The following is a 14,326-nucleotide window of genomic DNA, read 5'->3' as shown; positions in this document are numbered from 1 at the left end:
ATTTAAACCAAAGTCTATTATCAGGCATATTCAGGAGAAGTATAAGTATACCATCTTGTACAGCAAGATGTGGAGTGCAAAACAGAAGGTGTTGGAGATGAGGTTTGGGACGTTCGAAGGTGCATATGATAATATTTCTCGATTGCTGCCGTCATTTGTCAGAGAAATCCTGAAAGCTATTATGACTTGAAAAGTCTAGACAGAGGACAAGGTCAGCCCTTCATATTGCAGCGGGCCTTTTTCAGTTTGGGTCCATGCATTAACGCATTCCAACACTGCTGACCTATCATGTGCATCGATGGGATCTTTCTCACAGGAAAGTATAGATTGCAAATACTAACAGCTATTGAAATGGATGGAAACAATCAATTGCTTCATGTTGCTTTTGCTTTTGTTGAGAGTGAGAACACAGACAGTTAGTACCTGTTCCTAGAACGGGTTAAGTTTGCAGTCATTCGGGATAGGGAAGATGTTTGCCTGATTCATGATCATCACGCCGGCATACTAAGGGCAATACTAGATTTGCAGGAGGGGTGTGTGGAGACCGGAGAGCCGCCCAAGTGACGTGATGTTTGCAGTAGGTGGTGCATGAGACACATCGGTGCAAACTTTTTCAGCCAATTCAAGAACAAACACCTTATGGATACGTCCAAGAGGCTATGCAACGAAACAAATCAATAAAAATTTAACAAGCAGTGGCAGAAACTTGATGAATTGACCGGGAAGAAAAGAAGCGAGGACGCAGCAAAAACCAGAACTGCACAGGACGAAGTAGAGGCCCTGTGTCCTTTGCCAACAGATACTGCACGTACTCGCAGAAGGTCTGGGTTAGCGGTGAAAACCTTTTCTGAATGGATTGAGAATGAACCGAAGGAGAAGTGGGTGTTGCTTCACGATACCGATGGTGCAAGGTATGACATAATAACCACCAACTTTGCCGAGGTTTATAATTGGGTGATGCGAGGTGTTCGTAGGTTTCCACTGGTTGCAATTATGGAATTCATCATCCACGGGTGTACCGATTACTTTAGAGATCGTTTCACTAAAAATCAGGCATACATGCAAGATCCTGACAGATATTTTGGGAGAATGATGATAGATTATATGACCAAGAAGGCAGCTAGCGCCCAGCTACAGCACGTACGGCAATGTGGTACACAGGAGCTCAAGTTTGAGGTAGCTCCCAAAGACAGAGCACGACGTGGTATGAGACGTCAAACTCCTGTAAAGGAGTGTATCCTCAAGTTTGATGGAACTTGTTGTTGCTCATGCATGAGGCCAAAGTTGCTGCACATACCTTGTTCTCATGTAATGGCTGCTTGTGTGGATATTGGACATCTTATCGATATATATATTTCCCATTACTTCAGAAAGGAGACAATTGCTAGCACCTGATAGTATGAGATCTATGGGTTCCGTATGGTTGGATCGTTCACTAAGGCAGCGAATCTTGTAATATATATTCCAGATCCGAGAACAGCTTGGGTTAAGAGAGGGCGCCGTCAGACACGGCGTATTCGTAATGACATGGATGAGTCAGAGCTCCGTACGAGGATACAGCGCTGCAGTGCATGTAATCAGAGTGAACACACGTATAAACGTTGTCCGAACAATGATGCTGGGCCTAGTTCTGCTGAAGCTGGCCCTACAGGTGATGCTACAGATGGAAGACCTCCGGTTGCATCAAGGAGTGGGAGACGTCGCCGATCGAGTGCTACTACGACATCAGGCATCGTTTAGTTGTAATTTTATTTGAATGTTGTTTGTTCATGTGTATTATTTGCCGCGTTGAGTTTGTATCAGACCTGGATGTGTATTTGTAATTTTAACAGATCATTATATGCATTTGTAATATTTGCCGCATTGACTTTTAACAGACCATTATGTGTGTTTGTAATTGTAACTGTGACTTGGCATTTGTATATTTAAACTTGTTTGTTATCATACTATTTTATTTTTAATGGCTTGATGTATCGTACTATCGTAATATTTGGATTCTACGTTGTAAAACGTTATCGCTTAACCATTTTCATACGAGTTTTAGATACCGTAATCTTCTTCGTAAAATTCAACTAAATTTTTTTATGTATACAAAAGAGTATGGCGAATAAATCTTATATTTAAAAAAAGTATAACTTTTAAATAGTTTGTAAAACATAAATTCCAATAAAAAATAACAAAAAATAAGCAGGCATCTCCCGCCCATTGAGCGGGCGGGGCGGGATGCGTCAGGAACCTCTTCGCAAATAAGAAAAAATTTTATTCGCGAAGAGGCTCTTGGAAGGGGCCTAGAAATAGTTTTGGAACCTCCCGCCCGCTGGATGGGCGGGAGGTCCCCGGCCTCACGCCTCCCGCCCATTGATCGGGCGGGAGGTACCCATTTTTCGAAATTTTGCCAATCGGCACCCTTTTTCGAATTTAATTTGTTTTTTAACCCTTTTTCAAAAAAATAACATGACTCCCAGGTCAAAAAGGAAAAACAGCATTACATATTTACAGCTCGATATGCTTGCCGGATGCAAGCACACAATTGGTGCAAAATAAACCAAATTGCTTGTGCTACACTTTTTTTTTACATACACCAGTACATGTACTGTACCCGGATCGCAGCAGCAATCCACACCATACACGAGCAAAATTGTTTTTGATGATAAGTATACACGAGCAATTTAATTGATTGTTTGGGCTTGCCGTTGGTACAAGCTAGCATATATACACATTTACATGGTCGTACTGTCATAGTGTAAAGATGTAAAGGCGTGCGTCCTAATAGCTGCTGTGCACTCCTTGCTGGTCCCTGAGAAACCTCATTAAGTCGACATAAACATCGTCTTTTGCACTCACGCTCATGATGAAATCAATGTGACCATAGTCACCAATGTACAACAGTTCTGGCGTGGACCTCAATTGTTTGATGGTGTGTTCAACATCTGTGACATCGGCCAGTGCATCAAGACCTCCATATCCCATCCATAATGGCAGTGATTCTGGAATGCTGCTTAGATGGATTGGGGGAGGGTGCAGCTGGCCATAGCGCGCTAGGTTACCAACCCATCCATAGTCGTATTTTGCAAATGTGCCTTTCCTAATCACTGCATGATGAAGCAACGAAACAATTTGTGTTAGAATGAATCGTAAACAATAACGCACTCCAGTAGCACTAACAAATAACAAATCCGACAATATCCTGCACCGATTGTGATACATGATTTGCAGAAACAGCAATCTGCATTACCAATTTAAGAATTAGACGAGAGAAAACAACATACTCTGGAAAAGATGACGCAGATTTTTTGTTGATGATGGATGGGGTTCATACTCCAAATAATAGTCAATCCGTGATGAATTGAAGCAACAGTTTTGACCTAAAATAAAGGGTGTAAATTATATTGGAAATCATAGATCAGCCAAAATATGCCACATCACATAAGCAACCATACTAAAATGTTTTAATTTCATTCATCCATTAACATTCATTGCAGCATGACCAATTTGGGTCTCTGCATGGGCGATAGCATTGATGTAGCCTTCCAATACAGATAAATTAAAATATTAGACAATTGATTTTCTTTCAAGATGTTAATTTGTGTGCCACGTATATGAAATGCTAAAAAAAGCAATTGTTCGTTTGTTGTACCATACAAACGCCACTACTATTGAAGAACAAGTATTGTTCTTAGAAATATCTATTTTTAAAATTAGAGTTAATTGGATATGTGCCGTTACAATTATTCGAGTTCAGAGATTTGCCATTACTTTTCATCATATTGCAAACGTGCCATTACAATTTTACAATTCTTCGAAACACACCACTACTTACCCCTTCGACATGTTTCTTAAAATTTATGGACCAAAATACCCCCTGCCTTCTTCTTCCTCTCATCCCCTCTCTCCTTCCTCTCTCCATGGCGTCCAGCTCTCCGATTGCCGCCCGATTGCTAGCTCTCGCGGAGGGGAGCCCCCCCCACCCCCCCCCCGCCCGCCCGCCGGGGCGCTCCCTCCCTCTCACGGCTGCGCTCCTCCGTGCCCCGCGCGCATCCCCGCTCCCCGGCCCCCGGCTGCACGCGTTGCCGCCTCCTCTTCGCGTTCCCGGCGACGTCTCAAACTCCCCTCTCGTGCCACCGCGTCTGCCCCTCCCTCTCCCTTCCGGGGACAAGGCACTGCTCCTCCAGGGCTCCACCAATAGCAGAGCGAAGGGCAAGCTCGACGCCACCAGGGCTGAGAACCCGGGGGCCCTCGTCGCCGCCGCCGCGCCGGGGACCGCCCTCAATGCCGGTGCGCTGCTGTGGCTCGCAGTCGTGGCTCGCACTACCATTTCCCGCAGAGGACGGCAACGGGGAGGAGAGGATGGCCTCAATGCTATCACTAGCCTTCGTGGCGTTGTCGACCATGAGCCAAGCGGCCAGCGCCGCCACCGCGGGTGCATTGTGCACGGCACGGCGCGAAGGGAACGGTGCAGAGCGTTGAGGGCCAAGGAGCCTCTTGCACACCTGGTTTGAACGGTCTTCGAGCGAAGGGGAGGGCCAGAGGGTGCTCATCGGTGTGGGTGCGTCGATGGCGGCGGTAGCAAGCATGGCTGGCGGAAAACCAGCGATTCCCGGCAAGGTGGTGCTTGTGGCCCGGTGTGGAGGGGTTGATGGTGGAGCTGGGAACGTAGGGCGGGTATGGATGGAGGTGATTTGAAATCCTTGGAGATTCGCCGGCGGGATTGAGGTTGTTGGCGAAGCTTGGGCTGCGGCAATGGCGGCCGGAAATCATTCAATTCCCGGTGGAGAGGTGATGGAGGGGGCTTAGACTTGCTTGTAGAGGGGCAGGAGTGTGTGACGCAGCTACTGATGGGTGGAATCAAGGAGCAGTGGAGTGGAGCACACAGATTTTGTGCGGTGGGTCTTGGCAGTTTTGGGGAGGAGCAGAGCAACGTGATGAGAAGAATAAGAAGAGGGCATTTTGGTCCAAATATCTTTATAAACACACCGAAGGGGTCAGTAATGGCATATCTTCAAGAAATGTAAAATTGTAATGGCACATTTACGATATGATGAATAGTAATGCAATATCTCCGAACTACAATAATTGTAATGGCACATATCAAATTAAGCCTTAAAATTATGACGTTTTTTTGTACGAAACTGATGTGTGCTATGGTGCAACCTAATGTGTGATCCAAAATCAGTCCTTTCTTTTTTTTTTCTTGAACAAATCAGTCCTTTGTTTTATCACACTGAAGAGGTTACTAGGAAATTATTTCAATCTTTTGCTCTGTAAACTAGCCACTTACTGACGAAATGTCACTATATAGATAGCTTTCAGCACTTTCCACATGTAAGAGTTGTTCATTCAGCAAAAAAGGCCACCAACTGCATAAAGAACAGCCCCTCCTAAGAAAGGAAAAACTATTGTTCCTTTGCTCTCACCAACACTCCCTGAATTATGGCTGGGTGTCTAAAGTACAAGAGTCAAGAGGTGTGCTTGACACCATGCTGAAGTACATCAACTTTACCGCACAGCCTACGCCCGCAATGGTAAAAGAAGTAGCATGATGGTCTCATCTCATGAATTTACCGAGTAAGTACTGGGCTAACTCTCGATTTTTTTTTGTGAGACGAGCCATCAATATGTGAACTTGATTCTTGCTTCCTATGCAGCGTAAAGCTGCATGACTCCATGAAAAGTGACTAGAGGTGAATGTGTGTGAGAGAACACTAAGTGGCATTTTTAGGGAAGAATGAGAACATGCTGCTTAACTAATGTTCCTCGAGTCAGACAAGTCAAGAGGCATAGGCTATTATGTATATGAATTGCCTGGCTGTTCCAGAAACAACCTGTAGGACTACATATGTAGAATTTATCAAAAGGTGAAACTAAGTTGAAAGGATCCTTGTGCATCTGCTGGGAGCAAAAACACAGAGACACGGTCGAACTCAGAATCACACTGCAGTATGGATCATAAACTCGATTACACATACAGCCCATCTTCTGATACATGTAGAAGTGTATCCTTTAAACACTTCAGTATGGATCATAAACTCGATCAAAATGGCAGTCATTCATTGTTGTAATGCTTATATCTGTATAACAGAAGCCATCAAATACTTCCTTGCTTATCTCACCCCTCTCATAATGCCTCTCAAACCTTCTAATGAATTTTCCACTCTTAAGGCTGAGGTTTATCATAGCAGCAATGTAGAGAAGTGGGATGGTAAAAAATTAAGCTTGAATGCCACAGATGACCATGTTTGGTATTTAGGTGATGGTGCAAAACATCTTTATATTGTCTTTCATAAGGTTCACCAACAGGTTGTGCTAATATTTCGATGCTCCTATCATCTTACCTTATAACATATAATGTTCTGGTTTTTTGATATAGTGGGAATGCCAACATTCTGCTATTCTACCAAGCATAACTTATCTTCGGACCATATATACTAGGCTTCTCAATCAATGCAATTAAGATCTCAAGTAGCAAATAAGATATTAATTGGACAATACAAACCTGTTATTGAAGATAACATATTGTCGCAGTCCAAACGTTCAGCATCGCACAAAGAATCTAATATTTGTACACCCATTTCGCTGCTCATGGGATCAGTTAAATACAATTATGATCACACCCAAGCGAAAAGGAGAAATCAGGTAAAGAAGTGCCATACCTCCGGAAGTTCAACTGATGGATACCCATAGTAATAAGCATCTGTGGAAAGGGCACCTTAAGTCAGTTCAGACTTCAGAAGTTACTGGCATACACTTGGTGGATTTCTATGGAGCATAGTATATCACCTGGTCAAGATGCATGGCAACTGCTCTAAGAACAAAACTAGCACTGACGTGATCAAGGTAAGAAATGGGGCAAAGAAGTGCAGCAGAGCTAATCATCTTTACTATTTCAGGATTTGTAAATGCAGCCAGACCCATAATAGTTCCCTACAAAAACCATATGCTTGTTAGTAATATAACAGTAATAGTTAGACTCAAGTCAAACCCAGTAGCAGGTATACCTGTGAATGTCCCACGTATAAAATTTTAGACTGTGCCACTGTATATACATAGCTTAGCATTGCCAGAAGATCATATTCAGCAAGGTCTTGCCAACTCCAATCCCAGAAAAGCTGCAAAAGTTACCACAGAATTCAGTAAGATCATACAAAAAATCATAGATATGATCAGTTAGAAAGCACTTCATGCTTCATGATTGTTGCTTAAAGCACCATAGGCACTTGACAGGCATTATATACAATCCCATCCAATGTTGTACAGTCGTCTAATCAAACCTAGTCACCATGGCACCGATAAGGTGATTAGTCGAGATTAGTTATCGATTAGGCCGATTAGTCGAGCTTAGTCGAGCCTAGTCATCCTGTACATCCTGGACCGATATGATATGTATACTATACAGTACATAGTATATAGCAAGCATTAACACCACAAATTTTGGCAGGAGCTCCTAGGCAGCGGGTATCTCCTGGCAGCAGGGAGGCATGGACATGGAGCTCCTTGGCAGCGGGGAGCCATGGAGCTCATGGGCGTTTCCTTGGCGGCGGCATGCTCCTGGGTGACTAGATGCACCAGCAGGCGCGCCTTTGGGCGGGCGGGCGGGCGAGCGTGTCCGCGCATGTGTTCTGGCGGGCGTTTTGGGGTGAGATGGCTTGGCAGCACCTGCAACTGTTAGATATATACCCAAAACCTAATAGGCCTAACTGCCAGCCCAGTAGCCCACCACCCACTTGCCGAGGCCCATGATCAGACTCTAAATCTGATCGTTTTCAAGCCTAATCGGACAACTAATCACGGTTAGTTGACGACTAACCGGACGACTAGGTTTCTAGTCGCTAGCCCTTATCAGTAGCAAGGGAGCGATAAGCCCAACTAATCGCGACTAATCACGATTAGTCGGGCGACTAGAAAACATTGATCCCATCAAAATTATAAACGCACAAGATCTATTTTTCTTTAGTGGCTTCATCTTCCAACATAGTCCCATTCCCATCATGTTTTGCTAGCATGCAGTTCAACGATTGGAGATGTCAGGAAGTTTTGTATTTACGTTCTTTGTTTATGGAGAGTTTACAATGTAACTCCCTACGGAGTACATTCACCTTGTCATGTACAGAGAGAGTAGAATGGCCTTTACTCCAACGTGTACCACGGACATTTCCAATCCAAACATCAAAACCGTTATCAGCAAGGATATATCCAAGCGACTGTTCGTTGGAGTTTATGAACCACGTGTCTCCACCCTGTCCAGGATTTGGATAAAGTAACACAATTTGAGAATAGAATGATAGCAGGAAAGCAAAAATAATGTCATAACATAACTGAAGCTAAAAACTACATTATCCAAAGAAATATCCAGATATGCCAGGGTGACCACAATCTTATAATAAGGTCTATATCCAAAAAAAATGTATATAGCTGTAACAAGGAGAAACCTGAAAAAGACCATGCTGAAGAAAAACTGGAGGTCCAGCATTATCTGCTACTCTATTTTTGCCATGTGGAATATGTTGAACAGACAAAAGGAAGCCATCATCTGTTTGAACCTGCAAAAAAGCCAAGTTAGCATCCTTGAGAATAGAAAAGAGCAACAACAAACTTAAAAAAAATTGTAACGGAAAATTTCAGTCGCAGGAAAGACTCCTTACTCAATGAACTTAAATAGGAATGGCCGAAAAACACAGAAGGCAAGAAGACAGTCACAATATTAAGGTTCTTGGCAAGTTTCTTCCAAGAAAAATCAAGCTAAGTCTTAATAATAATCTGTTAGTTCTGATCAAGTACAAGTTTGCATGAGATACAAGATAAAGGTCCAGCTACTTTGCCCTTAAGAGAGAAAAAAAACAATTGTTAAGATGAAAATTGGCTTGCAGCTAACATCAGAGAATGGTCGAAGATGTTTAGTAATTACTATGGGATGCCTATGCCTTTATCCTGTAATATTACTAGAGTAATGAACCCTTTAGTTGGCACTGTTAAACTGCTAGTAAAGAAGCTTAAAGAGTGAACAGGCAACATGAAACCATCGAAGGCATATGACCCAACAGGGAATATAGAAGAGCACACGTGCGAGGTCATAGGAGAGGAATGTGAGCAGCATTTGGTTCATGGTTCAAAGAATGCAGATGCACACCAAGTCTCAGAGACTTGTTGTTGCCCAGTTGTTGTGATCACAAGCCTCTTGTCCCCTGAAAGGCTGAAACTGGGCCTCGACAATTAGATTAGAAAAGTGGACGCAAAGTCTGTCAGAAAGTATGTCTTTTGCTTGGAGTGGAAAGCAACTATGGACTTCTTACTAAATAAACTTGTCCTTTGCTCTGATTAGTGTAGATAAGCTACTAATGGAACCCATTAACTTATCCTATTGACACAGGCCTTGCGTTCCGTTTCTGGGGAAGGGACCGCAGACACAGAGTCCGGTGGTTGTACGGGAACGGCAATTGGAATTGGATCAAATTTGATTTTTCCATCCCCTTGTCTGGTTGGGCCGATTGACTATTCAGCAATAGATACTAGACCACCATTTCGGTTGGTGATTGAAACACCATTTCAGTCCCCGCGTTGGGCTTTGGTAGGTACAGAGACAAGAAACACTCGATGCCTTGCCTCGCTGAAATCAATCCTCACCTAGTCATGCGCAATCAAGCGATCCTGGTTGGGATGCTAACGATTCGGTCCCGAACAGCAAAGCACCAAAGAACCAGTTCTCGGCAGCAAAGAAAACAAACAAATCAAGAACGGGCAGCGGGAATGACGTACGTACAGTGTGCTCGGTGCATGGGTAACCCTGCGGCAGGAGCAGCTGCTGGCAGAGGCCGCCGGCGGCAGCGCGCGGGAAGGCGTGGCGCAGCGCATCTGTGGCTGGGGAGGCGCGGGCGCCCCCTGCGAGGAAGCAGAGCATGAGGAGGAGGAGGCGGTGATGGTGGTGGCGCGGGGCCGCGGCGAGCGCTCCTCCTGGGCCCACCATCTCCGCCGCCGTTCGCTTCCTCCCCTCCTAACAAGAGGGTGGGGATTCGGATTTGGAACCCGGGCCGACCAGACGCAATCACGCAAGTACGCAAGCCCCCAGACGCAACCCCACCGGATGGAGCATGGGCATAAACCGGATATAGGTAAGATTGGAACTGTACTATTAAAGAGCCATTTTTTCCCGCAAACACTGTATATACCCACGCGACGCCTACCTATACTCCCCGTCCTGTGATATAAACTAGCGATTCCATTAGCGAGAATAAAAGACTCATATATCTCCGAACTATAATTAAAATTGTTCCTAAAATTAAGCAGGGAGAAAGAATAGAAAAGATAAGTATGCAGCTAAGAGCTAAGAAAAATTAAATAATTTTTTTAATACTTATCAAAAAATTTCTAGAATGCCTTATTTCAGGACGGATGGAGTACGCTCTAGCTCTATAAAATCCATGAAGTCACCACATGCGCTCGAAATACAGTACATACATGATACTTACATATACGCACGCACACTTACCTCTATGAGATTGACAAAATTATCACATGTGTTTTTGCTATCGATGGGCATGTCATCTGAAAAAAATAGCGCCGGGCATCTGTGTTAAGTCGAGAATTTGAATCGGGGTGGAATTTTACCGTAAGAAACCTTACCAACTGAGAGCCAACATTTAGATATATAATGTTAAAAGAATCAATTTTAGACATGTACCATTAAAAGATGATAATTCTTAGCTGCTTAGCATTTCTATGAACTCAACTGATAAAATGATTTGAGCAACAGTATAACAGTACTCCAGCCCCCATTTTAACAATATTTTGAGAGGATATAAGAGGACACATACAACAAGGTTTTTGTATATATAACACATCTTTGCAACATATAGGATAGGTTTTAAATAGTATATAACACAATTTTGGTGCCATTTCAGTACTATAATTGTACCATACAACTAATTCTTTCATCATATAAGTACTACAATCTCACAAAAAAATTATTGCATAATATCACAAAAGTGTTGCACAATAGTGTCATAGGTACACACATAGGGTTGCACAAAATACCACACTTGCACGGCCATGTTCACACTCAAACTAGAGTAAGATAGCTAGTATTTCTAGCCTGTTAATTCCTCCACGTGAGATGGATGCCATCCTCCTTGTTGTAGGACCTAGGTTATATATGGAGAAAGAGAAGACATGCTTCTTGTTGTTACACCTGGACTGCACGTCAATTTTAGATCAGCAACATTTTGGGAGGGCTCAGCATCAATTATGAAGACTTCAACAAATTCAGATTTAGATTCCTAGTAGCACAACATGGATTAGGCAGGGAACATATTCATTACATACGAGGAATGATATTCTACAATATCTTTATCTTTTTGGTTTTTCCGGACGCCGTGGTAGAAGCTCTTGTTCTAGTTCAGCTTGAGTATAGTAGTACAACCTTTCTCTATATATCTAAACTGAAAGCACCTTTTGCATTGCTATGGTCCTCTTTTTCCTACCTGTCGGTGTTTTACCGGCAAGCCTACCTAGATATACCTTAAGGTAGTAGACTTATAGGTAGGGTGTTGCCGAGATTAGGCACTCGAAGGTGCAAGCAATACAAGGTTTAGACAGATTCGGGTCGCGATGTGCGTAATAGCCTAGTCTTGTATGGTGGTTTGTATTGTCTTGGATGATGATTGTTTGGAGGGGATCCCCTTATATAGTCTGGGGTGACAGAGTTACATGGAACCCTAGCCTGATACTAGCTTAGGAGTCCTACCTGAGTACTACTCGGTTAGTTTTCGTGTTCCGACTAGTCCTACTCGTATACGAGTAGTTACAACGGACATAAGATATGGGATATACCCCATCCCTTATTCCAGAATATTCTATGTTATGTGCGCAGTCCCATAGCCTTGGGTCTGACAAGCCCCTGAGGTCTTCGTAGTCCAGTACTGTAGGCTTCCGATTACTTCTGAAGTCATTCTCGAGTTTTTTTGAAACTTTGTCTTGGAGGTATCTTCCGAGTACTTCCTTGGCTGCTTCGAGGCTGGGAGGTGCTCATGCCCCGAGTAGTTTTATGTCTTCTTTTATATAGGATGCAATAAAAATCACACTCCATATGGAGTAGTCCCCGAGCCTTAGGTTGAATCGAAGAATCAAGCTGAGTGTCAAATTAGTCTTGAATCTTCTTTCTTTATCTTCGAAAGAGTTTTTTTAAAAAAATAAGCCATTGATGATACGTATCCCGCAGCCCCCGAGTCTTGAATCCAATTCCCTAAAAAAATTGGAAAAATGGATCCAAATGAACGTGGCATACGTTGCATTGTATGTTATATATTTGTGATAATGTAAAAATAGGAGAAATTGGAACAAAATTCAAAAAACTCCTTTTTCGAACTGAAAAAATGGTTAATGAAATAACTTCCCCAAATATCCTAAATTACCTCTCAAAACAAATTATTTTCTATAAAAACTCTTCAACTTCTGCATAGTAAAACTGGGTGCCCCACTGGTTATTTAACTGCGCGATCACTTAGGGTTAATTTACCTTTTCAGTCATTCCCACACCGTGAAAACCCTTCATCTTCCTTTGTCTCGCAGCCTCCACCGCATCTGGAATTAGATCTAGGTATAGCCCAATTCCATCTTCTTGTTCCTCGCATCTTCACCCTCCTTGCTTGCTTCTCGCGCCTTCTCCTTAAGCCTCGAGCACATGAGAGAGAAGCGACTCGTGACGTCAAGAATGGCTGGCAAGAAGGGCTCCAAGGCGAAGGAAAAAGATTCTAAGGCCGTCGTTACTGCAGGCGATGGTTGGAGAGCAAGTGTTCTGAGGCCGATCTCAAGGCACTTGTAGATGAGGGCCTTCTTCAGCCCAAGGAAATCATCCAGTGCGCGAGCGCCACTAGTGATAAGAGACCATATGAAGGGGCTGAAGAAATAATTTTATTCCAGTATTTTGTTGAACACGTTCTAACCCTTCTGACTTCTGATTTCTTCCGTGGCCTTCTTTTCTATTATGGCATTCAGCTGCACCTTCTCAACCCTAACTCAATTCTTCACATTGCCCTCTTTGTTCATTTTTGCGAAGCTTTCTTGGGGATAGAACCCCATTCCAATCTCTTCTAGTACCTTTTCCATCTCAATCCACAACCCAACGAGAGTACCATGTATGAAGTTGGTGGTGCCAGGTTCCAATTGAGGTAGGGGATGGAAAACTCCCCTACAAATTCCTAACTAGTTTGTCTAGGTGGAGGGAGTGGTGGTTCTATATTGGAAACCATCATCCCTCACTCCCCGAAAAGACCGCCGGGGTACTCAGGATCCGCGGTGAGTGGACGATGCCATGCCGTGATATGAGCCAAATTGATGATCTGCTCGGAATGATTAAGAAGCATAGAGATGCCGGAGTTATTGGGGTATAAATGATGTACACATGGCTGGGTAGGCGGATCCAGCCATTGCAGAAGCGCACATGCTTTGGCTTCAAATATAGGAATCTTAGACCCATCTTACTTTTCTGCAGAGTGTATTGAAAAAGGTGAAGCCTTGTTGTGAGTAAGCCGGGTGCTCATGGGCGCTGAAACTGTCTCATATGTGCTAAGCCTGTACTCGGCGAAGAATCCTCCCAAACCGGTAGGGGTAAGTAGTCTTATTATTCTGTCGAGTACTTCTGGTGTCCTTTATTGTAATTTTGTACTGACATATCCTGAAATCCCATTGCAGGATGATATAAATGTATATAGGAGTACGCATCCGATGCCGGACATTGAACGTCCGAGCCACCTGATGCCGTCTCGACCCCCTGCTGTTTTTGTAAGCGAGGAAGACAACGAGGGCACTGATGACGACCGCACCTTGTCAGATGTGATGAAGGGCAAGAAAGCGAAGACCTCCCAGGAGGGCCAAAGCTCTTCTGGTAGTGATTCTTTGCCTAGTCACCCGAAGGGGTTGAGGGCCACCACCAGAAAATGCAAGGCTAGCGCTGTATCGGGTGGTAATGAAGATGAAAGACCAAGGTAAGTGCCTGACTTGGTCTTGCGAGTGCTTTTTGTTGTCTGCTGTTGATGGTCTTTATTGAATTTTCTCCTTTTTCTTGATTCTTCAATCCTAGCTCCCCAAACCCAAAGCATGCCAAGCTGAGGGTCGAGGAAGCTGTCGGGGATGATACTGTGAAGGAGCAAGATCTACCCTCCGTCATAGTGGACCCATCAACGGGTACTGCTGCAACGATGCTGGGGCAAGCACTACCCTTGGTGACCATCGCTATTGCCTCACCGAGGCAAACTCCGCCTGTGGCTGGCAGGTCAGCGGCGATAGGTGCTTTAGATGCTGCTCCAGTGCCTAAGGCACTAAAACAGAAGAAGTTGCA

General features: G+C 43.9%; 1 protein-coding gene across 2 annotated transcripts; it reads right to left on the bottom strand.

Moving 5' to 3' along the window:
- Positions 1–2,469: 2,469 nt before the first annotated feature.
- On the bottom strand, positions 2,470–10,061 carry LOC112881850 (triacylglycerol lipase 1). Of its 2 annotated transcripts, none has more exons than XM_025946746.1 (9): positions 9,755–10,061; positions 8,427–8,537; positions 8,094–8,234; positions 6,996–7,106; positions 6,778–6,921; positions 6,651–6,691; positions 6,494–6,573; positions 3,270–3,365; positions 2,470–3,092 (listed from the first exon to the last, which is right to left on the bottom strand). In XM_025946746.1, the coding sequence occupies exons 1-9, from the start codon at positions 9,956–9,958 to the stop codon at positions 2,767–2,769; spliced, it is 1,254 nt and encodes a 417-aa protein (XP_025802531.1). In that variant the 5' UTR covers positions 9,959–10,061; the 3' UTR covers positions 2,470–2,766. The 2 variants fall into 2 exon arrangements, with proteins under 2 accessions (XP_025802531.1, XP_025802532.1); XM_025946747.1 differs by having other exon boundaries at positions 9,751–9,985.
- Between the last annotated feature and the right edge of the window lie 4,265 nt (positions 10,062–14,326).

The sequence above is a fragment of the Panicum hallii genome, chromosome 2, assembly GCF_002211085.1.
Source record: "Panicum hallii strain FIL2 chromosome 2, PHallii_v3.1, whole genome shotgun sequence".
In the NCBI taxonomy this organism is placed as follows: domain Eukaryota; kingdom Viridiplantae; phylum Streptophyta; class Magnoliopsida; order Poales; family Poaceae; genus Panicum; species Panicum hallii.
This window is presented reverse-complemented; position numbering and strand designations above follow the sequence as displayed.